The 16,764-nt window shown below is 44.8% G+C and overlaps 1 protein-coding gene across 2 annotated transcripts; it reads left to right on the top strand.

Annotated features, from left to right (window-relative positions):
• The first annotated feature begins 687 nt into the window (after positions 1–687).
• On the top strand, positions 688–16,198 carry LOC118222208 (fibroblast growth factor receptor 4-like). 2 transcript variants are annotated; one of them, XM_035407609.1, is made up of 19 exons: positions 688–1,417; positions 3,981–4,230; positions 4,588–4,644; positions 5,159–5,419; positions 5,876–5,989; positions 6,183–6,349; positions 7,710–7,833; positions 9,394–9,584; positions 9,862–10,000; positions 10,095–10,288; positions 10,552–10,697; positions 10,944–11,065; positions 11,241–11,351; positions 11,627–11,817; positions 13,073–13,195; positions 13,499–13,569; positions 13,726–13,863; positions 14,187–14,292; positions 14,564–16,198. In XM_035407609.1, exons 2-19 carry the CDS (start codon positions 4,137–4,139, stop codon positions 14,717–14,719), a joined length of 2,505 nt encoding a protein of 834 aa, XP_035263500.1. In that variant the 5' UTR covers positions 688–1,417; positions 3,981–4,136; the 3' UTR covers positions 14,720–16,198. The 2 variants fall into 2 exon arrangements, with proteins under 2 accessions (XP_035263500.1, XP_035263499.1); XM_035407608.1 differs by having other exon boundaries at positions 5,156–5,419.
• The last annotated feature ends 566 nt before the right edge of the window (positions 16,199–16,764 follow it).

Raw genomic sequence — 16,764 nt, 5'->3', positions numbered from 1 at the left:
CCCCCTCTCCCCCTTTGTGGGGTGGAATGCCAGTGTGTTTTTGAAGGAGAGGCAAAGCTAGAAGAGTGGGATTGAAAGTGTGTGTGTGTGTGTGTGTGTGTGTGTGTGTGGGGGGGGGGGGGGATCTTTAGTCAGCAGGAGTAGTGTGCTAGCAGTAAACAGCCTAAACTCTTCCTTGTCTGAAGTTTGGATCCTCTCTTTGCAAATGGTTGAACCATTGAATATTTCAACATTTTTTTGAAACATGGACTAGATAATCCTGATGTGATGGAGTTTTCATCTTTATTTAATATACAAATTGTCCTCCATGGCCTGGGTAAAATGGATCAAACACAATAATGTCTTCGCAGTAAGCACAGTAGTGGTATAGAAAATGGAAAAAAAAAACTAGCTAATACTACACTGCATGCAGATGTTGTAATTGTATTTATCAATACATTTCCTCCCTAATTATGAAAAATTAGTGTTGCATTAGCAATATTCTAATGAATAATCTACATCAGGTAATAAAATAAATGAACATGTGAATGTGGTGTATTGTATTTCACCAAAAGTTTTCATTTCTGAGAGAACAGGAGAAACGGCAGATTTGGGTGTTGATTTTGTGCCGCTGGGGGCTGCCCCGAAGCATTTGGGGGGGGGGGGGGGGTGGTTCTTTCATTTGAACCTTTTGTTGGGACTCTCGTGCTCACATGCCGTGGGTGTATTAGCAGTGAAAGGCTCGTAGCAGCTTCGCTGTGAAACCGGAGAGACGCTAATTGAGATCTCTAAAAGCTACTGGCCAGCACATTGGAGAACAGAACTGGACAGAGTGAAGTGCCGCAAGAACCAAACATCTGTTGCATTGCTGCTGGACGCCGGACAACTTAATAGCGCTTAATCGCGGGTGAATGTCACAAGAACTCAGGGCCTTGTGGTTGGAGATTTATTTTGAAATTGCACTCTGAAAGCGGAACATATCCAAGTCTGTTCCCGGACTGGAATTTAAATCGCTATCAAACATGGGGCGGCGTTTCTCCTCGAATGCACTTTTTCCGGAATGAACTGAAGCAGTGAAGACCGGACACTTTCATGACAGTCCACGGTCGCAGTGGGTCGTGACTTTCATTTCGTGGAGAGAGTGGAGACAGCGACGGCTGTCATTCTTGAGTTGGACTTTTCAGTAAGGAGAGAGTAGCCTAAAGATCAGTCCGTCTTCGGTGGGCAGCTGCTGTTGTTTTGGTTTGGACTGATTTAGAATTGACCCCCCCGAGCTTTTTTTTTTATCCTTCAGGCACCAGACCCTTTTTGGGAAATAAGCATACGGTACTATGTCAATGGGGACTCAAGCGTTCATTTCTCCTGGACGGAACTAAGGACTCCCGGTGAACCACCTAGGATTCACTGTTTACAAGAAGACAAAGTAGCGTACTGAACGGTGAGTGAAAGGGGGTAGTCTATTCAGTCATAGCGATGCGCAGCCTGTTGAAGTGAAGTTCTATCTTAGACTCTTATGACATGTGCATATACAGCTAAAATGGGTATCCCACCCTCTCCGAGATTAAGTATGTAGGCTGTAAAATAACTGGAGAGACAGCATAGGCTAAACTAAAGGCTATATATTTCAATTACTTTTCACGAGCAGGTAGTGACACTACTCGTTAGTCTACCCATCACGGCTTCACAATGTAAGTAACGGTTTTAAGGCACAATTTCCTTTACAAATGTTTTATTGTGGTTCTGTGAAAATGTTTTAATGCTTGTAACATAGCCTATAGTTATTTTCGGGTGTATAAAATAGCAAAATCCCAGAGCAAGTCGCTACGCATCCTTTACCAAATTAAGTCGATTGATGTTTCCGCGAATTCATTTCAAGAAAGGGATATTTGCATTTCCTTTCAGGGTAGACCAGCTTGATGTATTTGAGAAGGACTGACAGTGAAAATTCACAATTGTTGCAAATATTCTTTTATAAGATTTGTTAATATTTAAACCAGTTAATACGGTGTAACAAGAGACTTGTCTTGTAAATTATTGACCGACCCCCAAAAGCGCGAAATTTGGAAACGATTTTAAATAAAACTTTGATTCAGTGGAACACCCGCGTGGACTCGAACTTAAGACGTCAGCGGTAAATGGGCTACTTGTTGGAAAGAAAATTAAGAAAGAATTTCATTCATTACCACTCCAGTGGAAATCGTTGAGGTTTGCCCGTGACTTGTTTAGTCTCTTGTTTAGTCTTAAACAAATTGGACTTGGCGTCACATATTTTGAAACGGGAAACATAATCTTGATTTTTCAATTAAATCATTAGGCAGCTGGTACATGGCTCCAGTGTAACTGAATAGCGCTATGGGCATGGATAGAACCGCGCTTGAGTCTTAAAAACATGCCTGTCTGGCGGACCTCCGTTTACCTTCCTACGACTGCAGGATGAAAGACAATCGCACATTTGTACGAACCACTCTTGCAAACGTTTGAGCGGTGGTCTCTGACTGTTTGATACTCCCGTACAATTTAAATGTTAAGTGCACTTTCATTTTAAGTTTAAGGCGAAAAAAAAAAACGAATTTAGGCCTATGTGGATGCAATGACGTTTGACCTCGTTTATGTAGCTTACAGACGTTGTATTAATATTAAGAACGAATTCAAAACTATACGTGTCAACCAATAGACTTATTGTTATATGTCATAGCGTGTATGTCAGTTGACAATTAATTGAAACTAAGTATAGCAGAACCCTGGCGTACTATATAATTGTTTATATAGCCGTTAATTTGTTGACATTGTTTACATTTGTTTACACACACATATCTTATATATGTTGTATGTATGTATGTATAAGTGAGCTTCATAATGTTTTTTGGGACAAAGTTATATTTTTCGGACTTGGTTCTATACTTCACAATTCAAACAATTCACATGTGGTTAAAGTGCAGATTTTCACCTTTCATTAAATGGTGTTTTTATATATTTTGGTTTCACCATATAGAAATCTGATCATCCAGGTGTGTTCAGTTGCTTCCTTAGTGTAGGTATAAGATCGCTTTCAGTAAGTAGTCTTGATTCTAGGCTTTTGATTGCCTTTGGAGTCTGCTATTTTCATTTATCAACATGAGGACCAGAGTTGTGCTAATGGAAGTCAAGGAAGCCATGTTGAGGCTAAGAAATAAGAAAAATAACAAAACAACGGGAGACCAAAGAATTATCACCATAATGAAGAAAAAACCCCGAACACCTATCAAACAGATCAGAAAAACTCTTTAGGAGGCGGTCGTGGATATGTCAGTGATTACTGTCCGCAGATCCAAAGCACCCCCCTGCATCTGTGAAACGTGGTGGGGGTGTTATGATATGGGCATGTATGACTGCCACAGTCAGTGGCTGACTTGTCTTCATCTTCTGTTCATAGCAGCAGCAGAAAAAAGGAATTCTGAGGTGTACAGAAGCAGCTACTCTGCTGAAGTTCAAACAAATATTTCCAAACTCATTGGACAGCACTTCACCCTACAACAAGACAATGATCCCAAACATATCGCTAAAGCAAAAAAGGAGTTTTTCAAAGCCAACAGCATTCTTCATTGGCCACGTCATTCACCTGATCTAAATCCAAGTGAATATGCGTTTCTTGTGCTTATGTGAAAACTTAAGGCTCCTAGTCCTCAAAACAAGCAGGCGCTGAAGATGGCTGCAGTACAAGCCTGGCAGTCTGTGGGTCAAACAGTCATTACATGCGATGGATATGCGACAAAAGTGCTATACATGACAACTTTAATTTACATAACAATAATATGTCCCAAACATTATTGTGCCCTGAAATGTAGGGGGAGTCTGTGTGTAAAAATGGCTCTAATTTCGAAGTGGTGAAACCAAAGTATATAAAAATACCTTTAAATAAAATCAGAGAACTTGCACTTTAACCACATGTGAATTGTTCCGGTCCCAAAAACAGTTTGAGGAAGTTTTGAAAGCTGTGAAAAATGTGATTATTGTTTTTCTAGGGCTTCATGTTGCCTGGCCATATGGTGAGCTAGCTGCTAGCATATAGCAGGAGACAGAGTCGGAGGCCACCTGTAGGGTGTGGGGTCCCCTGTACCCCTCATTCTCATCCACGACAAGACAAGACAACACCCCCGAATCCCCGTCCGACACACAAAATGACCTCTTCCCTCTGGCTGGGTATCTTTCTCCTCATGCTCTCTGATGGAACTGTGGCAAGACCTGGTCCTGCTGTGGATGGCAAAATGCCAGGTAGGAGCCCTCTCTGAACCGCACTTGCACAGTAAAGTGCAGCACTGTGATGGACGGGTGAACTGTGAACAGAATCATTCAGAAAGTTATGTCACATAATGCTGAAAGGGCTGATATTCAATAAGCAGGCAGGTGCTTATGTTGTGGTTAAGTGATTGAACTGAGATGTGCAGGTTGATGGTTTTGTTCTGGTTATGTGACTGAGCAAAAACGTGCGGTTAGATGGTTATTTTATGGTTTTATGCCTGAACTGAGATGTGTTGGTGAAAGTTTATATTATGGTTAAGCGGTTGAATTGAGACATCAGGACAGGCGGTTTTGGTGTATTTCACATGTCTGCTCTCCTCTCCTTTGCAGAGCTCTTGCCTGAAGCTCCCAGGCTGGCAGACCAGGTCTACAGCGTGTTCCCTCCGGGTGGGTAAACTCTGTGGTCTGATAGTGCTTGAGGGTAAAACCACAGGATGCTGTTTTTCTGCCAATTCAGTGTTGTAAAATCGTCTATTAATATAGTTACATGTAAAGAGCCAAAGTAATCAATTGCTATGATATGGAATCCTTTTTTATTTGGCTGAGATTTTAAATGGGTGTCTTTTAGTCATGAAAGGAACAAAGTTTTACCCATGCTGTTTCTTTCGGTAGCGTGACGATTTACACCTTGTCAGCAGTATGTCTGTTTAGTGGCTGCCAATCAGAGTGAATTTTCAGTACCTGAACAGACACAACGTAAAGAATTTTCAGAAGATGCTTCAAATTGGAATGTTTTAGCTTCAATGGTAGTGAGATGCAACTTTCTTTGTTGAGATTACAGAGCTGAGTATCTGGTGAGTCTATTGAATCTTTGTGGAGATGTCGAGATGGCTGAGACAGGCAACGGACGCTGACCTTGTGTTGACCTTGGCTTATCTTTGACTTGACTCTCCTCCAGAAGGCCTCGAGGACAATTCAGAGGAGTCCGTGGAGCACCTGCTCCTGCTACCTGGGGACGTCCTGACGCTGACCTGCGACGGGAACCTCACTGAGCCCATCCGCTGGTACCGAGGGGGCGCGTGGCTCCGGCACGGCGGGCGTGTCCGCGTCCACTCCACGGCGCTGGAGATTTCCGACTTGTCGTATGAGGACTCGGGCGTGTATAGCTGTGCACCGCGTGGCACCAGAGACCCCCTGCGATCCTTCATCATCACCGTCGTTGGTGAGGTTCCCAGCAGTCATTTCCTGCCAACGTGCTCAACGCATTACGCCTCACACGTTTCAAATGATGGGAACTATTGCAACAACAAATGTTCAGGGAGTTAGGCAACCTTCTCTCCAGGACCGCCTGTGTGTTTCCCTCCACTTTGTCTTGTTTGTCCGTTTATTGGTCTGGATGTGTTGTTGTGGGGGTGTTATTTTAAATGGTGGGATTATTATTATTATTATTATTATTATTATTATTGGGATTCTTTTGGAGTAGAGAGCTTTTTTTAAAAGTCAGTTAGGTTAATAAGCAGAACAGAGCCAAAAAAAATGCTACAGTGAGTTAGTTACACGTCTCCCCAACCCAGGGATAGAAGATTATAAATAAACCATTAATTGCACTTCATCGTGAAAGGGTTCTTCCTTATATGGTTTAACTCTGAATCCTTACAATAAATTCTCTCTGCTTTAGACTCATTTAGTTCAGGTGACGATGAAGACGATGATGATGAAGGAGATGATGATGACGATGTTGGGGACGATTCGGTAACACAAATGGAGGAAGAGCAGGTCAATTTCAGCAGAGGTAGGTTTCTACAGGGCAAAAGCATAGATGACTGTAAGATAAGTAAAGATTTTGTGCAGTATTACTTGCTCAAAATAATAGAATTTGTATAAAAGAATATAATTTTCCCATTTTTAGCCTATATATGTGTGCTGGGTGATTCATTCCATTAACGCCTCAGGCTGGGTTGTTAGTAATCTTCATGTGTACTTAGGGCCGTACTGGACGCACTCTCAGCGCATGGAGAAGAAGCTGTACGCGGTTCCCGCCGGCAACACGGTGAAGTTCCGCTGCCCGGCCGCGGGCAGTCCCCCGCCCGCCATACGCTGGCTGAGGAACGGGAGAGACTTCCGCGGGGAGCACCGTATCGGCGGTATCAAGGTATGGCCCTCACCTGGGGTAAGGGCGCAAAGGTCACGTGTGTCAGTCAGTCAATAAATCAATAAATCAATTTTTATCCAAGAAAAGGCTACTAATCTCTCCGGCTGTCATTGGATACTGACCTCTTATTTCTGTCATTAATTGCTTGTTTCAAGATGGAAAGAGCACATGCACATCCCAGTTTTTTCTGGAGTTATAGGAGAATTCAAATGTAAAAAGAAACCCTGCTGACTACTTGCTTACCCTATTTAAACTGTACTTAGCTGTTTGTTTTTCAGTGTGTTATTGGTCCCTCAGACCAATAACCCTGTTATTTCGACTTTTGGAAAAACAATGGGAACATTTCCAGACCGTTGTCAAATAACCAGGGTTTGCTATTCTAATACAGCCGCAAATTATAATGGAAAATGTGTCCTAGCTTGGCAGCATACTTGTGGCTAGGTTCAAATTTTAGCAATGTTTTAATTTTAGGTTTGGTGAGAGTGATACCAGTATATGGACTTATAATGTTTGGTTAGATGATGATAACATGAGTCACACAAAACATTACACTATCTATTATTAATATTAGCAAGCTTTAAACGGTAGTGGTCCTTAACATTTTCTCTTATATGACCAGAGTGAGACTAGTTTCATCTGAGCTACATTGCTTGTTCCAGTCTTCAAAATGCGGTGGCAACATGGTCAGGAACTAAATATTATTTCCAAACCATGGCCAGACAATGGTTTCATAAGTGGTTTTCACGCCATGTGAGCTTGTGAACCATGTAAGGGACGATCACAAACAGAGCGTAAACATTTAGAACCGTTTGGCATCCTATCGTGGTCACAAACAGGGTCATAACTTTCGCTATGTTTGAAGACGTTGTAAAAGGCTAGCGTGGTCGCAAACTGGATTAGAGCAAGCAGAACTGTGTTTGAAGTGGTTGCAGTGCGGTCTGGATCTCTCTCAGTAGCCATGCGGGGAATGCAGAGAGGCAGGGGGCAGGTTCCTGTTTTCTTCCGGCCCCTTTTGTCTGCACATTTTACGCTCTTCAGCGGAAAGCAGTGCTTGCTCAATAACAACCTTTGACATGCTAGAATGGCCGCAAATGACCTGGACAGACACGGGCCCGAATTCCGGAGGGGGGCTGCTTTTATACCATATAAGGGGCTGTTTACCTTGGAGCCATTCAGGAGCGGCTAGCAGTGGAGACCTCTGTTTCCCCACAACGACTTTGTCGTGATCTTCGGCCCGACGAGAATTAGGAGGACAAGGCGGCATTGTGGGGTGTGTGGGTGTCAACTCCATCTCCGTAGAAACATTGGAAACACATGTCATGATGACTGATTGCGGGTTTTTGTTTTTCTTGGGGGGCAGCTGCGGCAGCAGCACTGGAGTCTGGTGATGGAGAGCGTGGTGCCGTCGGATCGGGGGAACTACACCTGCGTCGTGGAGAACAGGCACGGGATGCTCACGCACAGCTATGTCCTGGATGTGCTGGGTAAGAACACAGGGCCAAGCAGAGAGGAGATTCAACGCATGTATACACACACACTCACACATTAAAAAACTTGTGAACCAGGGCAGTAAACACTGGTGCATTATTTGAAGACTTGTTCTGGTATCAGATCCTCTACTGCACAGCTAGAACCAGACTGGGTCATAATAGCCCTTTCCCACTGTAAAGCTGGAACGAGGCTAGCTTGTTATATCCCTTTCCCACTGCAGAGCTGGAACCAGTCTGGCTCATTATACCCCTTTTCCCACTGCAGAGCTGGAACCAGTCTGGCTCATTATACCCCTTTTCCCACTGCAGAGCTGGAACCAGTCTGGCTCATTATACCCCTTTTCCCACTGTAGAGCTGGAACCAGACTGGCTCATTATACCCCTTTCCCGCTGTAGAGCTGGAACCAGGCTGGATCATTATACCCCTTTTCCCACTGTAGAGCTGGAACCAGGCTGGCTCATTATACCCCTTTCCCGCTGTAGAGCTGGAACCAGGCTGGATCATTATACCCCTTTTTTCCACTGTAGAACTGGAAACAGCTGGCTCATTATACCCCCTTTTGTGTGATTTTGCATTCTTATGAATAGAATAGAATCCCAAGACAAAAGCAGGGGGTGAAATTAATTTAAAAAATGAGCATGACTGAATTACTATTATTAGCAGGGCAGAATCAGGGATAAAATAACTGAATCTTCTTGGCTTTGCATCTAAGTGCTTCTCTTAACTTTTCTCCTCAAAGTGCCTGTGAAATGATAGCCATTTGTAACTTATTTCTTGTGACTGTCTTGTAACATGTTTCCTTGTACATTTTATAGTAAAGAATGAATTTTTGGGCCAAAAATCTTGTCTGCAGGCTACAGGTGGAATAATCACTATCAGGGGTCTTTCTGAAGCTGCTTTTCAGCTGGGTCTTATCTCCCCTGCAGCTGTTAGCAAAGATTTAAAGAGTCAAACCGCTTTCACATGACAAGAATCAAACACCACATTCAATACCAAGTAAGGCGGTCACTACACATGAGAAGAATAGAGTGCCGCCAGCTGTTGAAACTTGACGTTGTCCATCCAGGAAAGCCGTTGGGTCGTAAAAATGCAACAAGCAGTGATAGCAGTAGTTTGTCTGCAAAAATACTGGGTTTATCCCAAAATGTTCTTCCATTTTTACATCTGCCTGCTTTGTACAAAGCTGTGATGTGATTGGATGTGCCACAAAAGATCAACTTCAAACAAGGTCAAAGTTAAAATGATTTGAGGATTACATTTCGGGCTATCAAATCGGGCGCCAACGCTGCTTCCATAGGAATTTAATGGTTTGACTATGTTTTTAACGCTTTGACACTGATCTTATGGAGGCAGTGTCATTCCCAGCTGGTCTCTGTGGATGACAGTGCAGACTGTGTTCTGTTCTCTGTGAGGTACAGTGCAGACTGTGTTCTGTTCTCTGTGAGTGACAGTGCAGACTATGTTCTATTCCTCTGTTAGTTACAGTCTAGTCTGTGTTCTGTTACGCTGTGTTCTGTGGATCTAATGGCTCCCCTCTCATCTCCTGTTTCCAGAGCGGTCCCCGCACCGGCCTATCCTACAGGCAGGGCTGCCGGCCAACACCACCGTGGTGGTGGGGACTGACGTGCGGCTGTGCTGCAAGGTGTACAGCGACGCCCAGCCACACATCCAGTGGCTCAAACACATCGAGAGGAACGGGAGCTTCTATGGGCCCGATGGCGTCCCCTACGTTCAGATCCTAAAGGTGCGAATCAACTGCCGCTGCTCTCACCATTTACCTCACAGTGAGGGTGTGATGTCATAGCTCAGCTCTCAGTGAAGGTGATAACTCAGCTGTCAGTGAAGGTGTGATACAAACACTTTGTTCACAGTGTAGTTGTGATGTTTATCTTTCACCTCCCACTGAGGCTCTGAAGTCATTGCTCCAAGTGAGGTTGTGATGCAACTGCTGAGCTCACAGTAAAGGTGAGGTCATTTCTGAGGGTGATGTAAGTGCTTTTTTGCTGGCCTGTTTCCTGCAGTCGGGCAGTCTGAACATGTCAGATCTGGAGGTTCTCTACCTGCCCAACGTCAGCATGGAGGATTCTGGGGAGTACACCTGCCTGGCTGGAAACTCCATCGGGTTCTCCCACCAATCTGCCTGGCTCACCGTGCTGCCAGGTACACACGCCGCGTCTTTAACGGGAGACGTTTCCTCATCGTACCGTCGAGTGTTGCGGTCGTGAGACCCTCAGCTTATCCCCGTGCATTGCAGAGGAGCTGTTATTGGGCCCCATGGGTGTCACGGAGACCAAGTACACCGACATCGTTATCTACACCTGCGGCGCCCTGGCTCTGGTGATGGGCGTGGTCATCGTGGTCCTCTGCCGCATGCAGGCCACCGCCAGCAGAGAACCGTTTCCTGTCCCGCCCGTAAAGAAGCTTTCCAAGTTCCCCCTGAACAGACAGGTTAGAGCAGCCTTTGAGTGACTGTCTGTCTGTTCCTATTCTGTCCATCTTTTGCTACGCTAGGTTTGTGTAATGATTGCTAGTGTTGATTGTGCCACTGTAATGGGATATCTTCTCTTCTCTTTGTCTAACCCTTTTGTATGCCCTTTTGGAAATCACTCTGCATAGAAGTAATTTGTAAATGACTAAATGTAAATGTATCTGTGTGTCTGTCTGTCCATTCTTGTGGGTCATCTCTTGACACTGTTTGCCTGTCTGTCCAGTACTCTGTGGAGTCGGAGTCCTCGGGGAAGTCAAACTCGTCTCTGGTGCGGGTGGCACGTCTCTCGTCTAGCTCCGCCCCTGCTCTGGCTGGAGTGCTGGAGATGGAGCTGCCCTTTGACCCTGACTGGGAGTTCAACCGAGAGAGGTCCGTCCCACCACAGTCCACTGTGTAATATTTTCACGACATTCCTGTACTGTTTCCTTTAAAGAGAGAACACACTGGCACCATGCAACGTTCTGACTCTTCTCCTTTCTCCTTTCCTTTCCTCTTATCTCCCCCCTTTCTTGCCCTCTCTATACCCCCTCCATTCTCTCTCCTCTCTGTTCCTATTCCTTCTCTTCTTTTTAACCTCCACCTCTCTCATCTCTCCTCCTCTTCTCTTCTCTGCAGCCTGGTTTTGGGGAAGCGTCTTGGTGAAGGATGTTTTGGTCAGGTGGTCAGGGCGGAGGCATACGGCCTGAATAAGGCCCGTCCGGATGAAATGACCACCGTGGCGGTGAAGATGTTAAAGGGTGAGGGCCTCAGATCCTGTTAGCAAGCAGTGACTATTTTATTGTGAACACAGGCATTCTGCGATGGCTCTGTTCACTGGATTGACCTCCTTTCTCCATTCTCTCTTTCTCACTCTCTCCCTATCTCCCTCCCCTTTCTCTCCACCACACTCTCCCCATCTCTTCCTCTCTCCAGATGATGCCTCGGATAAAGACCTTGCTGATCTGGTCTCGGAGATGGAGCTGATGAAGGTGATGGACAAACACAAGAACATCATCAACCTTCTCGGTGTGTGCACGCAGAATGGTGAGTCCCTCCGCAGCGCTGATCCCAGATTAGTTTCAGTCCCTTGCTTATGTTCCTCTCAAATGCTTTCTTCTCCCATCACGGACCCTTCAGACCCTTTCCTCGACCCATATCCCAGCCATTCTTTATCCACCAGCAGCACCACATGAGATTTGGTTCCTTATTTGATGTAACGGGGAGTAGGATTACTGACCCGAGTTCTTAATCCTGACTCCCAAATCCTACACCTCGTTGGCAATTTGCGATTGGGTAACTCTGGTCATGTGACTGCACAGGCCCGCTGTACGTGCTGGTGGAGTTTGCCTCCAAGGGCAGCCTGCGGGAATACCTGCGGATGCGGCGACCTCCAGGCATGGACTACACCTTCGATGGGACCAGGGTGCCCCCTGAACAGCTCACTTTCAAGGACCTGCTCTCCTGTGCCTACCAGGTGGCTCGAGGCATGGAGTACCTGGCCTCTAAGAGGGTAAGAGCCGTGTAGCACAATGGTCAGGGTAACTTAGAGGTTGTAGGTTTGATTGGCAGGTGTGGCTATACTGTTGCACCCTTGAGCTCGAACTGCTTCAGTTAGTTACAATCTCCAGCTGTGTAAATTGATTGCATGCAGTAGCCCTGTCTCTTCATGTACTCTCAAATGTGATCAAAGCAGATGTGTTGGCTCTTTGCATTTCATAGGACTGATTATAGATTAAATTAGTGAGTTTGTTTGTTAAGAGACAGTGCTTATTGTGGTTCTTTGTGGGTTGAGCAAAGCCTTTCCTTCCGGAAGTTTCTATGATACATTGATTTTTGTATCATAGTAGTAAACTTAGTATTCACTGCTTTTGATTTAGCTGTTCCTCAGTTTGTGTACTGCACTCTAAAGCATTTTATAAACTGAAACAGACAGTTTAATGACCAATGAAAGTCTCTACACAGCATTGGTAAGAGAGTGCTTGTCTTCACTATAAAGAGCCAATTGATGCAGAGTCATATAAATAGTATATGAGCCACCTAACCGCTCATAATACAAGAGCTCTACTATACACCTACAATTTATTTGGAAATGCAGTACTACTAGAATTGTAGGCTATGTATAAACCTAGCTGAAGGAAACATGGCAAACATTATGTTGAAGGTCCTCTATTAAGTAATATGTATCGCTGGGGCTACATTTCCTTCTGTGTCTTTTGAGAAGTTTTTATCCATCCGTCTCTCAGTATGTATGTCAGTGTATGTCTCTCAGTATAAATCCAGGCCTCGCCCATAGGTTGAAGGGTTAAATACACGCAGTCCCACCCACCCAGCCCCACCCCTCCACGTATGAAAGCCCGCCTGAAACCGTTCCAAGCCGCACCAAAAAACCAGGGCTTTCATCTCCCTCCGTCTGCAAATACGGGCTCTATTTAAATCTCGGCCCAAATAAACGTAACGACATCCACCCCGTCTGGCCTTGTTTCTCCGGCGGCCGCAAGCCCACAGAAAGCCTCACTGAAGCCCTCGCTAAACGCTCGCTCAGACCGTCTGTTATTTATATTATACCCCCCAAAATGGAACAGCAGTCATTTTGTTCTTCTCTCATCCTGTTTTTGCCTTGCCAGTGCAGTTTTTAATGAAAAACTTCATTTCAGCCTTAGGAATACTGAAACACAGGAAAAAAGGGAAATTAAAATAAGGCTGTCTTCTCTCACAGAGGAAAAGAGACAGGTTTGTGACACGTTGTTACTTTTTTCTGCGAGCAGTGCATCCACAGAGACTTGGCAGCAAGGAACGTCTTGGTGACCGAAGACAACGTGATGAAGATCGCTGACTTCGGCCTTGCTCGAGGGGTGCACCACATCGACTACTACAAGAAAACCACCAATGTGAGCACCTCTAGAGTATGAATCGCAGCCTGCTCCTTAAGAACGTTCATTTGTCCACTTATGTGTCCTCCTGTCTGTGAAATAACTTCCTGTCAGCTCAGCAAACCTCAACCTGCACAGTAACTATGAGTCTGTTCTGTAACTCATTGTGTACTCTGTAACTCTTGGTCTATGCTGTAATCCCTGTCTGTGCTGTAACGCCTTGTCTGCACAGCAACTCCCTGTCTGTTCTGTAACCCCATTTTTGGACAGTAATTCCTTGTCAGTAGCCTGTCCAGTCACAGCTCTCTCTTTCTAATGCAGGGCCGGCTGCCGGTGAAATGGATGGCACCAGAAGCCCTGTTTGACAGAGTGTACACGCATCAGAGCGACGTGTAAGTGTGTGTGTGTGTGTGTTACGATATCATTAACTCGTGATGTGTTATCTGAGTGTGTGAGAAAGACAGATTGTGTGTACGAGTGAAAATGTGTGTAAGTGTGTGTTTTGAATATACTACCCCACATTTTTCTATTTCTTGGTGTGCCACCAGGTGGTCTTTTGGAGTGCTGATGTGGGAGATTTTCACGCTTGGAGGGTCACCCTACCCTGGAATCCCAGTGGAGGAGCTTTTTAAACTGCTGAAGGAGGGACATCGTATGGACAAACCTTCCAACTGTCCCCACGAACTGTAAGAACGATACACAAGCACATATACACGTGCGTGCGCGTGCACAAACAAACACACACATACACACATTAACACACACACAAGCCCTCTATCTCTCTCCTACTCTCCCGCACACACAAACACACACAAGCACTCTTCCCCCCCCACTCACACACACACACGTTATTGTGTGGAATGTGAGTACAGTGGCTGTAGTGTGGAGTGTATTGTGTAGAAAGAGTTTTGCTCTTATATATCGTGTGTTACTAATGTGTGAGTGATGCTATCAGAGTAGCTGTGCTGTGCACTGTAAGCTGTGGTGCTTACGGGTCTGTTTCTCCCAGCTACATGAGGATGAGGGAGTGCTGGCTGGCTGTTCCGACTCAGAGGCCCACCTTCAAGCAGCTGGTGGAGGAGCTGGACCGGATGCTTCTGTCCGTGTCCGACGACGTGAGTGACCTTTACCTGCTAACCGCACACACCCTTACCTCACAAACACTTGCCAAATTGTAACCTGTAACATGCAGATTCTGTTACCTCTAAAATACACCTGTAATACACAGAATTTCCTTACCTGTAACATACAAACCAGCACTCCTTGCCTAACAAACACACTACCAGAGCCTTACCTATAACAGAACCAGGTTCTGCTACAGAAGTGAAACTCATCATCTCTGTCCCAGTACTGACTGTGTGTCTGTGGTGTGTGTCTCTCCTGCAGTACCTTGACCTGGCCACGCCCTTTGAGCAGTACCTGCCCTCCTGTGAGGAAACCTCTGGATCTTGCTCCTCCGACAACGACTCTGTCTTTATTCACGATGCTGCGGCCCCTAGCCCTGGCGTCCAAGCCACCCATCAGACCCAGGACAGGAGCTGAACCTGAGGGGACCAATCGGTTGAGCTCACTGCACATGCCTCATCTGGCCTAGTGCCGAACAACTGGAGACACCTGTGACTGGTAGAGGGCAGGACATGGGCAGATGGGATTGGTGGATGGGAGGGTGTGAACAAACAAGACTGGCAGGAGCCAGGGTGTTCTGACACGCCTCTATAGACTTGTGATAACTGTTCACCTGCCAATAAAATTGGTGATTTGCATTTGTCCTCCCATCCAAAACAAAGACCTCATTGTCACCCAACTTAGAACTCTGGGTTGTCATGGGGACGGGTCAAGTACAGGAGAGCTGTCTGATGTTCAAGTCCATGTAAGCGAACGGAGAATCGGAACTGGAACCGGAAGATGGTGATGAAAAGTGAGAAACTGAGAAAGTATATTTTGTTATATTAGCATAAGGAGTTTACATTGTAAAATAGGAAAGGCTCTTAGGATTTGGAAACCCGTGAAACGTCGGACAAGGCTGACAGAAAGTCTCTCCAAATTTAAATGTAGATATATAGATTCCTTTATGATCCAGTATTTAAAAATGGCCTTAAATCTCAGGATACTTGCTTTTAAATTTTCTATTGTGGCCTGTATGTACCCTTATTTCTGTGTATATGTTAAGTTAAAATATTTTTATGTATATATCACAAATAAAAGTAAGACGCCTTACTTTTTATAAGTAATCTGAACTGGCACAATATGAAGGTACTGCAGCTATTCCAGTTCTTTAGCTATTAATCGGCATCCATAACTCCCAAATATATAAATCAGAGATTATTTCCAGTAGCTGTTTATACCTCTGCAGCCTTTATCAGCTGAACTGATTGAACATTCATTACACAACAACGAGTGAACGGTCATTATAGAAACTGATCTCTGATATGAACTCATCAGGATTGCCAGTTGGACAGTATCTGAATCTGAGACCTTATTGGCTGAATTTTAAAGTCAAGGACATACAGAGTCTATGGAGCCATAATGGGACTGTCGGGACAGATACTTTTGGCATGTGCTAACTGTATAAGGACAGATTCTGTCAAGAAATACAGACTATGTGGCCATGCATCCTGTAGGGTAACATAGTCATTATGGACATAGGTTCTGTAGAGACATGCAATGTCTATGTAAGCATAATGGATATATAGGGACATATCTTATGGGGACTGTGAAATCGTACAGAATCTATGGGAAGTGAGCCTATAAAGTCAAAGAAACTATGAGGACATACAGGGTGTGTATTTGGTAAATGGCATGCAAATACTGTTCTGCAAGCTCTACAAGAATTGAGGATAGTTTGATACTTCCAGTTTTCTGCTGCCAGCCCAAATGCAAAAAATGTGTAGTTTCATAATTTTAGTGACATAGTTCTGTACTTCCAACTGACAGACACGTGTTTTGGGGTTATAGAGAATTCATATGGAAATATCTAATTTATTTGACCTGTTTATATAAAATAAAGTATAATTTAAAGTATTTGATGTGCTCATTCAATTATTTGTTTTAAAAAGTTAATTGTTGTGCCCAGGTAATAATGCACTGTTCAAGATGTTTATTAATTGAGAGGTTTATCTTTTTTTTTAACATCCCAAAGAAAAAAAAGAAAAGAAAAACTGTTTAAATGCCTCATTACAAGCAATGGAGTTCAAACCACATTTCAGTCACCACAGCCTGAACTCTGAAAGCGGAGATAAAGAGAAACAGAGCGCGTGTAATTATCAGTGCTGATCCGTTTCATTCTCCTGCTTGTCTTTGAAGAGCGAGGGGAACAGCGGTCCTCCTCACACAGAACGCTCCTGTCTCACGGCAACCTCTTGTCTGCTCGTTCACAGCCCTTTATCTCACAGAATGTAGCCAATCACAGCACTTCAGTTTTGGCACGCTTCATCAATCTGGCATCAGGAACGGCAGCCAGGGGAAGATTGGGGTGCGGTGGTTTTGCAGCTGGCATGCAGTCCCTGAGGGGTCTCTGCTTGGTGGGGGGGGTTGTATGTAGGAGCAGTCCAGCATTGACCTTTTTATTGACCTTGTCCTCCTACCTC

Source organism: Anguilla anguilla, chromosome 3 (assembly GCF_013347855.1).
Source record: "Anguilla anguilla isolate fAngAng1 chromosome 3, fAngAng1.pri, whole genome shotgun sequence".
NCBI lineage: Eukaryota > Metazoa > Chordata > Actinopteri > Anguilliformes > Anguillidae > Anguilla > Anguilla anguilla.
This window is presented reverse-complemented; position numbering and strand designations above follow the sequence as displayed.

Excerpts from the sequence above, each read along its gene's own strand:
- LOC118222208 (XM_035407608.1), top strand. The coding sequence starts at position 4,137 with ATGACCTCTTCCCTCTGGCTGGGTATCTTTCTCCTCATGCTCTCTGAT. Across the intron at positions 11,352-11,626 it reads CGGTGTGTGCACGCAGAATG|GCCCGCTGTACGTGCTGGTG; the intron begins GTGAGTCCCTCC and ends GTGACTGCACAG. Across the intron at positions 11,818-13,072 it reads AGTACCTGGCCTCTAAGAGG|TGCATCCACAGAGACTTGGC; the intron begins GTAAGAGCCGTG and ends TTCTGCGAGCAG.